This window comes from Xenopus laevis, chromosome 3S, assembly GCF_017654675.1.
Source record: "Xenopus laevis strain J_2021 chromosome 3S, Xenopus_laevis_v10.1, whole genome shotgun sequence".
Classification (NCBI taxonomy): domain Eukaryota; kingdom Metazoa; phylum Chordata; class Amphibia; order Anura; family Pipidae; genus Xenopus; species Xenopus laevis.
In genome coordinates this window covers 131,276,462-131,294,967 of record NC_054376.1, presented here as the reverse complement: position 1 = coordinate 131,294,967, position 18,506 = coordinate 131,276,462, and the positions used below count along the sequence as shown (strand labels likewise).

Below are 18,506 nucleotides of genomic sequence, written 5' to 3'. Positions count from 1 at the left end.
TCCCACCCACTCCGCCTCCCTCCCACCTCCTCATCCACCCACTCCCCTCCCTCTGACCCACCCACTCCCCACCTCCTATCCACCCTCTCCCCTCCCTCTGATCCACCCACTCCCCTCCTCCCCACCTCCTGATCCACCCTCTCCCCTCCCTCTGATCCACCATCCCCTCCCCCCACCTCCTGATCCACCACTCCCCTCCTCCCCACCTCCTCATCCACCCACTCCCCTCCCTCTGACCCACCCACTCCCCACCTCCTGATCCACCCTTCTCCCTCCCTCTGATCCACCCACTCCCCTCCCTCCCCACCTCCTGATCACCCTCTCCCCTCCCTCTGATCCACCCACTCCCCTCCCTCCCACCTCCTCATCCACCCACTCCCCTCCTCTGACCCACCCACTCCCCACCTCCTGATCCACCCTCTCCCCTCCCTCTGATCCACCCACTCCCCTCCCTCCCCACCTCCTGATCCACCCTCTCCCTCCCTCTGATCCACCCACTCCCCTCCCTCCCCACCTCCTCATCCACCCACTCCCCTCCCTCTGACCCACCCACTCCCCACCTCCTGATCCACCCTCTCCCCTCCCTCTGATCCCCCCACTTCCTGATCCACCCACTCCCCTCCCTCTGATCCGCCCACTCCCTTCTGTCTGATCCGCCCACTCCCCTCCCCCAATCCAACCCACTCCCCTCCCTCCCCACCTTCCTCATCCACCCACTCCCCTCCCTCTGACCCACCCACTCCCCACCTCCTGATCCACCCTCTCCCCTCCCTCTGATCCCCCCACTTCCTGATCCACCCCACTCCCCTCCCTCTAATCCCACCCACTCCCCTCCCTCTAATCCACCCACTCCCCTCCCCCAATCCACCCACTCCCCACCTCCTGGTCCACCCACTCCCCTCCCTCTGATCCACCCACACCCCACCTTCTGGTCCACCCACTCCCCTCCCTCTGATCCACACACTCCCCACCTCCTGATCTGCCCACTCCCCTCCCTTTCATCCACACACTCCCCACCTCCTGGTCCACACACTCCCTTCCCTCTGATCCACCCACTCCCCACCTCCTGATCCACCCACTCCCCACCTCCTGATCCACCCACTCCCCTCCCTCTGATCCACGCACCTCCTGATCCACCCACTTCCTGCCCTGATCCGCCCACTCCCCCACCTGATCCGCCCACTCCCTAACCCACCCAAGCACTGCCACATCCATACCTCCCAACATTTTGGAAATACAAAGAGGGACAAAAATCTTTTGTGAATTTTTATGAACATGCCTATTTTTGTGGCCACACCCCCTAATTACTATGCAGCTGTCATGTATTCTGGACTCTCTGCCAAAAGCCAATTAAGTCAGAAACTTTGTATCTATTTCTGGCTGTTCAGTTCACCCACTTCTCCAATATAATCACTTACCTCTCTCCAAAGTTGAGTTCAAATGTAACAGACACACCCCCTTGTGACATCAGCTCCCATCCTCCATTTGGAAAGGGATATGGGAAAAGGTTGGATATTAGGAGGGAGGGAGGGATAGGACTGTGTGTAGGAATAACAGGAGGGATATTACTGTGTGTAGGAATAACAGGAGGGATATTACTGTGTGTAGGAATAACAGGAGGGATATTACTGTGTGTAGGAATAACAGGAGGGGATAACAGGAATTAGTGTGTGTAGGAATAACAGGAGGGATAATTACTGTGTGTAGGAATAACAGGAGGGATATAACTGTGTGTTAGGGAGGGATATTACTGTGTGTAGGAATAACAGGAGGGATATTACTGTGTGTAGGAATAACAGGAGGATATTATGTGGTGTAGGAATAACAGGAGGGATATTACTGTGTGTAGGAATAACAGGAGGGCTATTACTGTGTTGTAGGAATAACAGGAGGGATATTTACTGTGTGTAGGAATAACAGGAGGATATTACTGTGTGTAGGAATAACAGGAGGGAATATTATACTATAACTGTGTGTAGAATAACAGGAATACAGGAACAGGAGGGATATTACTGTGTGGTGGAATAACAGGAGGAATATTACTGTGTGGTAGGAACAACAGGAGGGGATATTACTGTGTGTAGGAATAACAGGAAGGGATATTACTGTGTGTAGAATAACAGGAGGGATAGGACTGTTGTGTAGGAATAACAGGAGGGATATTACTGTGTGTAGGAATAACAGGAGGGATATTACTGTGTGTAGGAATAACAGGAGGGATAGGACTGTGTGTAGGAATAACAGGAGGGATATTACTGTGTGTAGGAATAACAGGAGGGATATTACTGTGTGTAGGAATAACAGGAGGGATATTACTGTGTGTAGGAATAACAGGAGGGATATTATTGTGTGTAGGAATAACAGGAGGGATATTACTGTGTGTAGGAATAACAGGAGGATAGGACTGTGTGTAGGAATAACAGAGGGATATACTGTGTGTAGGAATAACAGAGGGATATTACTGTGTGTAGGAATAACAGGAGGGATATTACTGTGTGTAGGAATAACAGGAGGGATATTACTGTGTGTAGGAATAACAGGAGGGATATTACTGTGTGTAGGAATAACAGGAAGGGATATTATTGTGCTGTAGGAATAACAGGAGGGATATTACTGTGTGTAGGAATAACAGGAGGGATATTATTGTGTGTAGGAATAACAGGAGGGATATTACTGTGGTGTAGGAATAACAGGAGGGATATTATTGTGTGTAGGAATAACAGGAGTGGATATTACTCGTGTGTAGGAATAACAGGAAGGGATAGGACTGTGTGTAGGAATAACAGGAGGGATAGGACTGTGTGTAGGAATAACAGGAGGGATATTATTGTGTGTAGGAATAACAGGAGGGATATTACTGTGTGTAGGAATAACAGGAGGGATATTATTGTGTGTAGGAATAACAGGAGGGATATTATTGTGTGTAGGAATAACAGGAGGGATATTATTGTGTGTAGGAATAACAGGAGGGATATTACTGTGTGTAGGAATAACAGGAGGGATATTATTGTGTGTAGGAATAACAGGAGGGATATTACTGTGTGTAGGAATAACAGGAGGAATATTATTGTGTGTAGGAATAACAGGAGGGATATTACTGTGTGTAGGAATAACAGGAGGGATATTACTGTGTGTAGGAATAACAGGAGGGATATTACTGTGTGTAGGAATAACAGGAGGGATATTATTGGTGTAGGAATAACAGGAGATATTATTGTGTGTAGGAATAACAGGAGGGATAGGACTGTGTGTAGGAATAACAGGAGGGATATTTACTGTGTGTATGGGAAGGGATATTACTGTGTGTAGAATAACAGGAGGGATATTATTTGTGGTGTAGGAATAACAGGAGAGATAGGACTGTGTGTAGGAATAACAGGAGGGATATTATTATGTGTAGGTAATAGGACAGGATGACAGGAGGGATATTACTGTGTGTGGAGGAATACTGTGTGTACAGGAGGGATATGTGTGTAGGAAATAACAGGAGGGATATCTTTGTGTTAGGAATAACAGGAGGGATATTACTGTGTGTAGGAATAACAGGAGGGATATTATTGTGTGTAGGAAATAACAGGAGGGAATATTATTGTGTGTAGGAAATAACAGGAGGATAATTATTGTGTGTAGGAATAACAGGAGGGATATTACTGTGTGTAGGAATAAACGGAAGGGATATTATTGTGTGTAGGAATAACAGGAGGGATATTACTGTGTGTAGGAATAACAGGAGGAATATTATTGTGTGTAGGAATAACAGGAGGGATATTACTGTGTGTAGGAATAACAGGAGGGATATTACTGTGTGTAGAATAACAGGAGGGATATTACTGTGTGTAGGAATAAACAGGAGGGAATATTATTGTTTGTGTAGGAATAACAGGAGGGATATTACTGTGATGTAGGAATAACAGGAGGAAATATTATTGTGTGTAGGAATAACAGGAGGGATATTACTGTGTGTAGGAATAACAGGAGGGATATTACTGTGTGTAGGAATAACAGGAGGGATATTACTGTGTGTAGGAATAACAGGAGGGATATTATTGTGTGTAGGAATAACAGGAGGGATATTATTGTGTGTAGGAATAACAGGAGGGATAGGACTGTGTGTAGGAATAACAGGAGGGATATTACTGTGTGTAGGAATAACAGGAGGGATAGGACTGTGTGTAGGAATAACAGGAGGGATATTATTATGTGTAGGAATAACAGGAGGGATATTACTGTGTGTAGGAATAACAGGAGGGATATTATTGTGTGTAGGAATAACAGGAGGGATAGGACTGTGGTGTAGGAATTAACAGGAGGGATATTATATGTGTAGGAATAACAGGAGGGATAGGACTGTGTGTAGGAATGACAGGAGGGATATTACTGTGTGTAGGAATAACAGGAGGGATATTACTGTGTGTAGGAATAACAGGAGGGATATTACTGTGTGTAGGAATAACAGGAGGGATAGGACTGTGGTGTAGGAATAACAGGAGGATATTACTGTGTTGTAGGAATAACAGGAGGGATATTATTGTGTGTAGGAATAACAGGAGGGATATTATTGTGTGTAGGAATAACAGGAGGGATATTATTGTGTGTAGGAATAACAGGAGGGAAATTACTGTGTGTAGGAATAACAGGAGGGATATTATTGTGTGTAGGAATAACAGGAGGGATATTACTGTGTGTAGGAATAACAGGAGGAATATTATTGTGTGTAGGAATAACAGGAGGGATATTACTGTGTGTAGGGATAACAGGAGGGATATTACTGTGTGTAGGAATAACAGGAGGGATATTACTGTGTGTAGGAATAACAGGAGGGATATTATTGTGTGTAGGAATAACAGGAGGGATATTACTGTGTGTAGGAATAACAGGAGGGATATTACTGTGTGTAGGAATAACAGGAGGGATATTATTGTGTGTAGGAATAACAGGAGGGATAGGACTGTGTGTAGGAATAACAGGAGGGATATTACTGTGTGTAGGAATAACAGGAGGGATATTATTGTGTGTAGGAATAACAGGAGGGATAGGACTGTGTGTAGGAATAACAGGAGGGATATTATTATGTGTAGGAATAACAGGAGGGATAGGACTGTGTGTAGGAATGACAGGAGGGATATTACTGTGTGTAGGAATAACAGGAGGGATATTACTGTGTGTAGGAATAACAGGAGGGATATTACTGTGTGTAGGAATAACAGGAGGGATAGGACTGTGTGTAGGAATAACAGGAGGGATATTATTGTGTGTAGGAATAACAGGAGGGATATTACTGTGTGTAGGAATAACAGGAGGGATATTACTGTGTGTAGGAATAACAGGAGGGATATTACTGTGTGTAGGAATAACAGGAGGGATATTATTGTGTGTAGGAATAACAGGAGGAATAGAACTGTGTGTAGGAATAACAGGAGGGATATTACTGTGTGTAGGAATAACAGGAGGAATTTTATTGTGTGTAGGAATAACAGGAGGGATATTACTGTGTGTAGGAATAACAGGAGGGATATTACTGTGTGTAGGAATAACAGGAGGGATATTATTGTGTGTAGGAATAACAGGAGGGATATTACTGTGTGTAGGAATAACAGGAGGGATATTATTGTGTGTAGGAATAACAGGAGGGATATTATTGTGTGTAGGAATAACAGGAGGGATATTACTGTGTGTAGGAATAACAGGAGGGATAGGACTGTGTGTAGGAATAACAGTCTGTTACCTGTACCCCCACCCCCAATCTATTCTAAAGTTTTTTACTGGCAGTTCAATAACTAACTGAAGGGGTGTCAGGGAAGGCAACCTGTGTTCAGCCTCTATGGATCTCACCTGTTTGAGGAGGTGAATGGTACTTAGAGCCTGGGGAGGCAGGCCCAGTAGGTGTGGATAGTTGAGGATAGTTCTGCAATAGTATGTACTAGGAGTGAGGGATCAGGGTAACCAGTGAGCAACTTGATGCACCCTCAGAGAAGTGACTCAAGGGAGGTTCTTCCCTGTCCTCCTGGAGGTTGTTCTGCGTTCCTGTCTCCCTCGAGGCAGGTCTGGATTTCCCTCTTTGGCGCCCATGGGATATACATCCCCAGTGCTCCTTAGAATGCGACTGGGGTGGCATGCCGTCCTGAAATATAGTGGCCTTAGGCTCCAGCTTTTGTTGCCTCACCACAAATCCAAACCTGCCCGGAGGTTGTTCTACATTTCTGTCCTCCTGTCAGAAGTTCTAATTTCCTGTCCTCCTTGAGGCTGGTTCACATTCCTGTCCTCCTGGAGGTTGTTCTATATTTCTGTCCTCCTAGAGGTTGTTCTATATTTCTGTCCTCCTGGAGGTTGTTTCACATTCCTGTCCTCCTGGAGGTTGTTCTACATTTCTGTCCTCTTGTCAGTTATTCTATAGTCCTGTCCTCCTGGAGGTTGTTCCACGTTCCTGTCCTCCTGGAGGTTGCTCTATATTTCTGTCCTGCTGGAGGTTGTTTCACATTCCTGTCCTCCTGGAGGTTGCTCTACATTTCTGTCCTCCTGTCAGTTGTTCTATATTTCTGTCCTCCTGGAGGTTGTTCCACGTTCCTCTCCTCCTGGAGGTTGTTCTATATTTCTGTCCTCCTGGAGGTTGTTCCATGTTCCTGTCCTCCTGGAGGTTGCTCTACATTTCTGTCCTCCTGTCAGTTGTTCTATATTTCTGTCCTCCTGGAGGTTGTTCCACGTTCCTCTCCTCCTGGAGGTTGTTCTATATTTCTGTCCTCCTGGAGGTTGTTCCATGTTCCTGTCCTCCTAGAGGTTGTTCTATATTTCTGTCCTCCTTGAGGTTGTTCCACTATCCTGTCCTCCTGGAGGGTGTTCCACATTCCTGTCCTCCTGGAGCTTTTTCCATGTTCCTGTCCTCCTGAGGTTGTTCCACATTCCTGTCCTACTGAGGTTATCCATGTTCCTGTCCTGCTGGAGGTTGTTTCACATTCCTGTCCTCCTGGAGGTTGTTCCACATTCCTGTTCCTCCTGAGGTTATTCACGTTTCTGTCCCCTTGAAGGTTGTTCCACGTTCCTGTCCTCCTGGAGGATCTGGTACATTCCTGTCCTCCTGGAGGTTGTTCCACATTTCTGTCCTTCTGGAGGTTTTTCTATGTTCCTATAAATAGTTTTTGTTATTCTGTAACAACCTTCCTCCACTAAGTGTGCAAGGGGTGATCCCAGAATTTAGGTGCCCATGTTTATAAGTTTAACAGATAGTTCTGATATACAGCAATTGCATTAACTGGGACAGGGACAAACCTAGGAACAAGAAACCTCGGACATGAATGGACCAAACGGAACCAGGACCTGGGAGCAGAGCAGGACTAGGAAATGGAACAAGGCTAGGAACTGGGACATGACTAAGAAACAGTAAAAAAGAATAAACAAAAAAAAACCCAAACTGAAAGCGCTAGTGCCAGGTCTGTCACCAGCTGTCACATTTGATGGACCCACAAAGATTCCCCTAAAGTCTTGTTCCATTGCCTAGTCCTGTTCCAGCCATCTGATTCCCTCCTAATTCTGTAGCTGCCCAGATTCTTGTTCCCTCCTCTTGTTCCTGTGCTATAAAACCTGGCACCACCCAAGTAACCGGCTCCCCAAATCCATTTCTCATTCTACCTGGAATATATACCCCAATATCTGTTTGTCATACTGCTCTCCTCCAGCATAGTCTGTTAGCAGCCTTGCACCCCAAACCTATGTCTCACTCTACCCCAAATGTATAAAGAGTCTGGTACCCCAATACCTCAGTCCCAGGATACTCTCCAGCATGTACTGTAAGCAGCCCCCCCAAATCCATGTTTTTGTTTGCCTTTCAACTCTATAGTGGGTCTCATACCCACAAACCTCCCCTTCCCCATATGCTAAGCCTGGTACCCCCACATCCATTTCCCATGGACTTCACAAATCAGGGCCCCCCATCCTGTTACCCCAGTGTATTTGAAGAGGGTCCGTCAGGTGCTTGGGATTCCCTTCCCTAGAGCTTCTCCAGCAACCTCCATCCAATCTGCATTCTCAGCCTCTCTCCTTGTCCCCCTCCTCCTTCCCTCTCCTCCTCACCCTCCCTCCCTCCCTCGCTACAAAATGGTTTTCCTCGCCTCACACACAGGGATCTGGGGCTGCTGGAGGATCGGGCTTTGGGTGGCACTGGGTTTGGATGCTGAGGATGATTGACAGCCGGTGCCAGGCAGGAGATGGAGGGATGAAGCTGATGATGATGATGATGCTGGGGGCTGCGGAGCGGAGCTGCTGATTCTGCCCCGGGGCTCATTCTACCCCTCCCTGGGCTATTGCTGGATTCACCCCTGTGATCACTCGTCATTAAAGGTGAGGGGCTCTGGGGGGGCAGGGAGAGGCCGTTTAGGTGATGATGAATGTGCAGGGGTAACAGCCCCCCAATAACACCCCATTGATGAGCAGCAAATTCACTGGGACTTGGCACAGAATCGGGGGGATTTGATTATTTGGATAAAGAAGAATTTACCCCCTCCCCCCAGGATTTGTCCCTCTCCGAGGGTGGGGTGGGGGGGCATCTGTGTCGGACACATCCTGGGGGGGCTTGTACCTTTAACCCTTTGAGTGTGGGGCAGGAGATACCGCAGTGTAGGTGCAATAAGACCCCCCTTATGTATAACCCCCGTATAATGAATCGCTGCAATTTCTATGGCTCTGACCCCGGGCCCTCCCCCCTCCCCCCCCAACAATCTCCTGCAGCTCAGTCCCTGGGGGTCCCGTGGGGGGGGTAAATACTGCAGCTCTGCTATAAGCCCCTCTCATTCTGGTCCCTTCTGCAGGGGGGGCTCCTGTCTCTCTGTTCCCCTGGGAACCCCCTTCTTGGGCACACAGCCCCCCCCCCACCAGACACAGATGGACGGACAGAGACAGACAGAGGGGGTGGATTAAGTGCAGCCCCCCCAGTAATGGAAATGAGACTCACTCCCTGCCCCAGCGACGACACTGCCCCCCCCCCATATCCTTATTGTACAACTTGGGCACCTGCTCGGCTGCAAAATCTGCTGCATCTCCTCATTTGCTGCTCCATCCCCACACTCACATATATATATATATATATGTATATACACTCACTCACTGGTACACTCACATATATATATATATATGTATATACACTCACTCACTGGTACACTCACATATATATATATGTATATACACTCACTCACTGGTACACTCACATATATATATATGTATATACACTCACTCACTGGTACACTCACATATATATATATGTATATACACTCACTCACTGGTACACTCACATATATATATATGTATATACACTCACTCACTGGTACACTCACATATATATATATATATATATATACACTCACTCACTGGTACACTCACATATATATACACACACTCACTGGTACACTCACATATATATACACTGACACTCACTGGTACACTCACATATATATATATATATGTATATACACTCACTCACTGGTACACTCACATATATATATGTATATACACTCACTCACTGGTACACTCACATATATATATGTATATACACTCACTCACTGGTACACTCACATATATATATATATACACACTCACTGGTACACTCACATATATATATATATACACTCACTCACATATATATATATATACACACACTCACTGGTACACTCACATATATATATGTATACACTCACTCACTGGTACACTCACATATATATATATATACACACACTCACTCACATATATATATATATATACACACACTCACTGGTACACTCACATATATATATGTATATACACTCACACACTGGTACACTCACATATATATATGTATACACTCACTCACTGGTACACTCACATATATATATATATACACACACTCACTCACATATATATATATACACACACTCACTGGTACACTCACATATATATATGTATATACACTCACTCACTGGTACACTCACATATATATATATATATATATATATATATATATATATATATATACATATATATATATATATATACACACACTCACTCACATATATATATATATATGTATATACACACACTCACTGGTACACTCACATATATATATGTATATACACTCACTCACTGGTACACTCACATATATATATGTATACACTCACTCACTGGTACACTCACATATATATATATATACACACACTCACTGGTACACTCACATATATATATATATATATATATATATACACACACTCACTCACATATATATATATATATATATATACACACACTCACTGGTACACTCACATATATATATGTATATACACTCACTCACTGGTACACTCACATATATATATATGTATATACACTCACTCACTGGTACACTCACATATATATATATATATATGTATATACACTCACTCACATATATATATATATACACACACTCACTGGTACACTCACATATATATATGTATACACTCACTCACTGGTACACTCACATATATATATATATACACACACTCACTCACATATATATATATATATACACACACTCACTGGTACACTCACATATATATATGTATATACACTCACACACTGGTACACTCACATATATATATGTATACACTCACTCACTGGTACACTCACATATATATATATATACACACACTCACTCACATATATATATATACACACACTCACTGGTACACTCACATATATATATGTATATACACTCACTCACTGGTACACTCACATATATATATATATATATATATATATATATATATATATATATACATATATATATATATATATACACACACTCACTCACATATATATATATATATGTATATACACACACTCACTGGTACACTCACATATATATATGTATATACACTCACTCACTGGTACACTCACATATATATATGTATACACTCACTCACTGGTACACTCACATATATATATATATACACACACTCACTGGTACACTCACATATATATATATATATATATATATATACACACACTCACTCACATATATATATATATATATATATACACACACTCACTGGTACACTCACATATATATATGTATATACACTCACTCACTGGTACACTCACATATATATATATGTATATACACTCACTCACTGGTACACTCACATATATATATATATATATATATATATATATACATATATATATATATATATACACACACTCACTCACATATATATATATATATGTATATACACACACTCACTGGTACACTCACATATATATATGTATATACACTCACTCACTGGTACACTCACATATATATATATATATATGTATATACACTCACTCACATATATATATATATACACACACTCACTGGTACACTCATATATATATATATATATACACACTCTGATACACTCACATATACACTCATATATACACACACTGACACTCTGATACAATCATATATACACACACTCTGATACACTCACTGATACACACTGACACACTCACACTGACACTCTTATACACTCACTCTGATACACATACACACTGACACACACTGATACACTCACTGACACTCTGATATACTCACACATACACTGATACACACTGATACACACACATATATACACACTGACACACACACTATGATACACTCACACACTCCGATACACTCACTGATACACACTGACACTCTGATACACACACTGACACACATATACACTCTGATACACTCACTCACTCACACTGATTCACACAGACACACACACTGACACTCACTGATACACACTGATACATATACACACACACATATATACACTGATACACTCACACAGCTCAGAGATGGAGGGGGGCTTGGGAAAGACCCCAAGTTGCTGCAGACTGACACTCACACTGATACACTGACACACACAGACACACACTGATACACACAGTGCAGCCATTGTCCCTTGTGTAGAGGCAGCAGAGGAGATGCTGAAGGCCAGGGGGATGGGGGGCTGATATGACACAATTACACAAATACGAGTCATTAATGGGGGGGGGATGTGCAGCAGCTGCTTGTGTGCCCCCCCCCCCCCGGGATAGGGTCAGCATCTTCTTCTGGGGAGGGGGGGTCTGATTCCTATGGAAGAAATACAGCAGCGCTGATGGAATGTTAATAATTGTTCCCACAGCAGAGAAAAAGCCCCCAACAAGCTACGGACCCCCCTGACTCACAAGCACAGGAATAACGGGGGGAGGGGGTATGGCAGACCCTTTATCAGAGGCCCAAGTTGGGAGGAGGAGGGGGGTTGGTGCCTCCGTGATTGTCAATCAGGACAAGATTTGGGGGGTGAGTGACCATTTCCTGCTGGAATATATAACAGGGGGGCTGTTAGGACACTTGGGGGGTGCCAATATATTCTCCCAAGGCCCCTCCTGTCCCTATACTGCATCACTTGGGGGGGGGGGGTAATAGATTGTCCCCAGAAGATCTTGTTGCCCAGTAGTGGAATTATATTGTGAGCAGGGCCCAGGGCTGGATTTACATTGTGGGTGCCCCCAGGCCGCTGCCATTTGTCACCCCCATTCCTCCCCCTCATTCACATTCATTTGCAAAGATTCACCGTTGGGTCCGGAGCACTGGGATTGGCTTAATTGTATCTCATGTGCCTCCCCCACTGCTTCTCAACCAATGTGCCGCCCCCCTAAATCCCTGCTCCCCCTAAATTCCTTGCCTTTCCACAAATCCAGGCCCAGCAAGGCCCTGACAATTCCCATTCTCACAGGGATCCATGGATTCTATTTAGGGTCTGACTCGTGAGTTGGATTGTAGAGTTGCTAAAATTGGGAGTTTGCTGCATCAACTTCACTGTTTCCTTTCTCTAGTCTTTCAACTTCTCCTTTGATTCACTTTAATTCTTCTCTTTCTTCAGGCTCCTTTTTTATGGCTTCACCAATGTCTCCTGTCCCACCAAATCTGTCAGCTCCCATTTTCTTCTTCTCCTGCCTGGATCTCTCTTTCCATCGATATTCTCTCTCATCTCACATCTTCTCTCTTGCTCCACCAAATATCTCTTTGCTCTAAATCCACAAATACCTCCCTTTTTTTAAGTTACCCCCCTTTCGGCTCTCACCGTACAACAATCTACTAGTCCACTCTTCTCCTCTCTGGTTAGATGTAAATCCTCTCCTTCATTTTGACTGTCACCCAAAATATCTCTCCTTCCTTCCCTTAACTCCATTCTGGTCACAGCAAAACCTTTTGTTTACATCATAACCTTCTTTTCTGTAGTCTCACTAAAATCCTTACTTGCCATCGCTCTTCTCATCTTTGGTGTCATTGAAGTTCTCCCCTGCTTTCTCTCCTTATATCTGTATTCAAGAATCCTTTGTTGCAATATACCCTGAAATCATTTCAAGTCTTACCATCTGTTCCCTCCAAAATCTGCACCTGCCCTCCCTGTCCTATAGTCCATGTACAACTTAAACCCTCACCTTACAGACCCTATACCATTTGGACTCAACTCTCCTACTCACTAGTCCAACCATAAGATTCTCCAACATTTTGGTGCCACCAACATTTTCTCATGTCTTCTATTTTGGTCCCACCAATATTATTTCATGATTTCCAGCTGAAATCCTCTGCCACCTTCCTGTCCTACTCTCTGGTCCGTAAAAAACCTTCTACAACTTTATTTTATGATTTGATCCCACCTCCCAAGGTTCCACCTAAACTCTCTTCTGTAATCCATCTTCTACCCCTTGGTCCCAACAGTATCCTCTTGTGCTTTACTCTTTGGTCCAAAACACATACTCCTGCCTTCCCTCTCCTTCTTTCTGATCCCATCAAAATATTTTCTGCATTACCCCTATTGCTCTTTCGTGCCGTCAAACACTCCTGCCCTTCAATTGCAAAAAAAAAGTTCTTCCTTCCCCGCCATCTTTTTGGTCCTAACAAAATGCTGGATTACTTTCTGGTCCCACTAAAAGACGTTCTTGCATTTGCTGCATCCCCTACACTTTGTTGCATTTGCTCTCTTTATCTCTGTCACTAAAACCCTCTCCTGCTTTCCCTTTCCTACCCTAAAACTCTCCAGTCTCACCAGAACCTTAACTTGTTCTTCTACTCTTGCTTCCATCAAATTGCTCTTCTGCTTTCCCATCTCCTATTTAGGTGCTACCAAAACCCTTTCCAGCCTGAAAACGCTTACTATTGAGTCTCAAGAGAACCTTCACTTCTCATTGCTATTCTACTTTTTGGTGCCATCAAAAGGCCCTTCTGCTTTCCCATCTCATATTCTGGTGCTACCAAACTATTTCCTGCCTGTTAATTCTTTCTCTACAGTTGTACACTTGGGGGCCCATTTACTTAGCTTGAGTGAAGGAATAGAATAAAAAAAACTTCGAATTTCTAATGTTTTTTTTTTTGTGCTACTTTGACCATTGAATGGGCTACTTCGACCTTCGACTACGACTTTGAATCAAACGATTCAAACTAAAAATCGTTTGACTATTTGACCATTCAATAGTCGAAGTACTGTCTCTTTAAAAAAAAACTTCGACCTCCTAGTTCGCCACCTAAAAGCTACCGAAGTCAGTGTTAGCCTATGGGGAAGGTCCCCATAGGCTTTCTAATGTTTTTTTGGTAAAAGAAAAATCGTTCGATCGATGGATTAAAATCCTTCGAATCGAAAGATTCGAAGGATTTAATCGTTTGATCGAACAATTTTTCTTTCAGTCGAACAAGTTAACTTGTTCTTCTACTCCTTGGTTCCATCAAATTGCTCTTCTGCTTTCCCATCTCCTATTTGGTGCTACCAAATCCCTTTCCAGCCTGAAAACGCTTACAAATTGCTGTAAATTCTTTGACTTCGATATTCGAAGTCGAAGAATTTAACTGCGACAGTCGAATATCAAGGGTTAATTAACCCTCGATATTCAACCATAAGTAAATTTGCACCTTGTTGTTGCTCTTCTACTCCTTAGTTTCATCAAATTGCTCTTCTGCTATTTAGGTGCTACCAAAACCCTTTCCTGCCTTCCAGCTCTTACTCTCCAGTCCCCCCGAAACCTTCACTTGTCACAGCTCTTCTACTCATTGGTTCCATCAATAGGCTCTTCTGCTTTCCCATCTCGTATTCTGGTGCTACCAAAACCCTTTCCTGTCTGTCATTTCTTACTCTCCAGTCTCACCAAAACCTTCACTTGTCATTGCTCCTCAACTCTGTGGTTCCATCTGCTTTCCCACCTCCTATTCCGGTGCTACCAAAACATTTTGTGCCTTTTCTTTCCTACTCTCGAGTCCCACCAAAATCGTCTTCACCCGTTTTTCACCTCGTCTACCAAACATCTCACTTACTATCGGGCCCCACGAAAACTCCCTCCTTCATTTGCCCTGTTTACCTGCCTCCTCCATTTTGCCTCATCATTTTCCAGACTTCTCTGTCACCCCCATCTGTTTCTCTCTCAAGCCCCCGCTGTCATCCCTCCTCCCCCCACTCTAACTCTTGTTCATTCTCACATTGACTAATTATATGTTCGTTATAATAATTGTCGGATTGCAAACTATAAACAGAAGGAGCCGTTTAATTAAATGAATGATCCTGTGTCTGTGGGACTGGGGGTGTTGGGAGTCATGGGGGGGGCACTTGTAGAGAAAACGTTTGGCTCTGGAATGAATTTGGTGTTTTTCTGACATGATTCTCTTTTCACTCCAGTCCTGCCAGGCCTTTCAATGCTGCTCCCCAGGGGCCCTGTTTGTTGCTGCCGACCCTGTGTCCCTGTGAAGGATGGAACGTAACAGAGTTGCCCCCCACTTTGCCTCCATCTTGTTTTCCTTGAAACGGCTGCTCTGACCGACGGAGGGCTCCTCCAGCCCCCAACACCCCTTTTTATGAACTTACTGGAGATCCATTCGCTCACCCCCCCTTTTTTATTTTGACCAGATTTCCTATTTAATTGTTCAACTTTTTGATCCACTTTGTCCCGCGTTTCATTTTCTTGGTACAAATCTCACCTTTTCCACAAAAACACAAGTCTCCATTGGAATCGAATTGATGAAAGTGAAGAATTTTTGTTACCAGAATTTGATTGTTTTCCGGCTGATGGTACAATTTTGTCATTTCTGAACTCTGGCTGAAGCCCCTCCAGTCTGTATATTCAGTGCCCCCCATTGTTCATAGTTGCACTTGGCACTGCCACCCCAACCTCATTGCTTCCTGGAACTTTACGGAAACCCTGTTCCATCCAACGCTCCCCCCCCATGGCGCCGGACTTCCGTGCCCCCCTGATCCTGTGGCTGTTGGCCGCTTGCCCGGCGGAGGGGCAGAAAGGAGATGACAAATACCCGGTGGTCAACACCAACTATGGAAGATTGCGGGGGATGAGAAAAGATCTGAACAATGAGATCCTGGGTCCAGTGGTCCATTATTTGGGAATTCCCTATGCCACGCCCCCCATTGGTGAGAGGAGGTTTCAGCCCCCGGAAGCCCCGGCATCATGGACAGAGATCCGGAATGCCACAACGTTTGCCCCAGTCTGTCCTCAGAACCTCCACGGAATGTTACCGGGAATCATGCTCCCCCTGTGGTTCACAGAGAACATGGACGTGGTGGCGGGGTACGTGCAGAACCAGAGTGAGGACTGTCTCTACCTCAACATCTACGTCCCCCTGGAGGATGGTAAGGAGACTGGTGCCAGGCTTGGGGGTGGGGCATCCAGTGAGTGGCGTGAGGCGACGGTATTACTTAGTGTTCCTGATTGGACAGTCAGGGCAACTCTCCCCCAGCAGCTCAGACTGGCAACGTGTGGGTCTGGCAATTGCCTCTGGGGCTGCTGTGAGATCCTATAGACACTATTTATTGGCCTAGGGGAATGTTTGGTACCTCCGTGTTTTAATCCTAATGTCGACTTACCCCCAGCTCTAGTACCAACTATATAGAGCATCACTGAGTATCCCCATCATAACAGAGCTCAAGTGCCTCACCCCTACAGTCTCCACTTTGTACCCCAGGAGCAGCTTCCCCCTAACATCTCTGATTCACAAAGACTAAGTTCTAACAGCAAAACTCCCCTCTTGTTTGTATATGAACCCCAATATTAGTCCCCATTAATACCCTGCACTAGAATGTCATATTGTACTGTGCCCCCAAATGTGCCGCACATATAGTCTTGCTGAGTATATATCCACTAATCATCTTCCAAAGCCAAAGTACTAAGTATCTCTCCTGATACTGATCTCTCCTCTCTGTATAACAGTACTGAGTATCTCTCCTCTGATACTGATCTCTCCTCTCTGTATAACAGTACTGAGTATCTCTCCTCTGATACTGATCTCTTTCTCTGTAATAACAGTACTGAGTATCTCTCCTCTGATACTGATCTCTCCCTCTCTGTATAACAGTAACTAGAGTATCTCTCCTCTGATACTGATCCTCCTCCTCTTGTATAACAGTAACTGAGTATCTCTCCTGATACTGATAATCTCCTTCTGTATAACAGTACTGGAGTATCTCTCCTCTGATACTGATCTCTCCTCTCTGTATAACAGTACTGAGTATCTCTCCTCTGATCTGATCTCGTCCTCTCTGTATAACAGTACTGAGTATCTCTCCTGATACTGATCTCTCCTCTTGTATAACAGTACTGAGTATTCTCCCTGATATGGATCTCCTCCTCTCTGTCATACAGTACTGAGTATCTCTCTCTGATACTGAATCTCTCCTCTCTGTATAACAGTAACTGAGTATCTCTCCTCTTGAATACTGATTCTCTCCCTCTCTGTATAACAGTACTGAGTATCTCTCCTCTGATACTGATCTCTCGCTCTCTCAGTCTGAGTATCTTCTCCTGAACTGAGTACAGTACTGAGTATCTCTCCTCTGATACTGATCTCCCCTCTCTGTATAACAGTACTGAGTATCTTCCTGATACTGATCTCTCCTCTCTGTATAAACAGTACTGAGTATCTCTCCTCTGATACCGATCTCTCTCTCTGTATAACAGTACTGAGTATCTCTCCTCTGATATGATCTCTCCTCTCTGTATAATAGTACTGAGTATCTCTCCTCTGATACTGATTCTCTCCTCTCTGTATAACAGTACTGAGTATACACTCCTCTGTACCTGATCTCTCCTCTCTGTATAACAGTACTGAGTATCTCTCCTCTGATACTGATCTCTCAGTCTCTGTAAAACAGTACTGAGTATCTCTCCTCTGATACTGATCTCTCCTCTCTGTATAAACAGTACTGAGTATCTCTCCTCTGATACTGATCTCTCTCTGCTGTAATAAACAGTACTGAGTAATCATCTCTCTGATACTGGATCTCCGCTTCTCTGTATAACAGTAACTGAGTATCTCTGCCTGATACTGATTCTGCTCTCTCTGTATAACAGTACTGAGTATCTCTCCTCTGATACTGATCTCTCCTCTCTGTATAACAGTACTCGAGTATCTCCTCCTCTGATACTGAATCTCCCCTCTCTGTATAACAGTACTGAGTAATCTCTCCTGATACTGATCTCTCCTCTCTGTATAACAG

The 18,506-nt window shown here is 44.1% G+C and overlaps 1 protein-coding gene across 2 annotated transcripts in view; it reads left to right on the top strand.

Annotated features, from left to right (window-relative positions):
• Positions 1-8,063: 8,063 nt before the first annotated feature.
• Positions 8,064-18,506, top strand: part of nlgn2.S (neuroligin 2 S homeolog) — a 48,469-nt gene continuing 38,026 nt past the window's right edge. The window contains exons 1-2 of one of the 2 annotated variants that reach the window (XM_041589008.1): positions 8,064-8,331; positions 15,681-16,643. In XM_041589008.1, coding sequence (XP_041444942.1) covers positions 16,226-16,643 — 418 coding nt within the window. In that variant the 5' untranslated portion in view covers positions 8,064-8,331; positions 15,681-16,225. The remainder of the gene's footprint in view (positions 8,332-15,680; positions 16,644-18,506) is intronic. The other variant, XM_018239786.2, reaches the window with a different exon arrangement.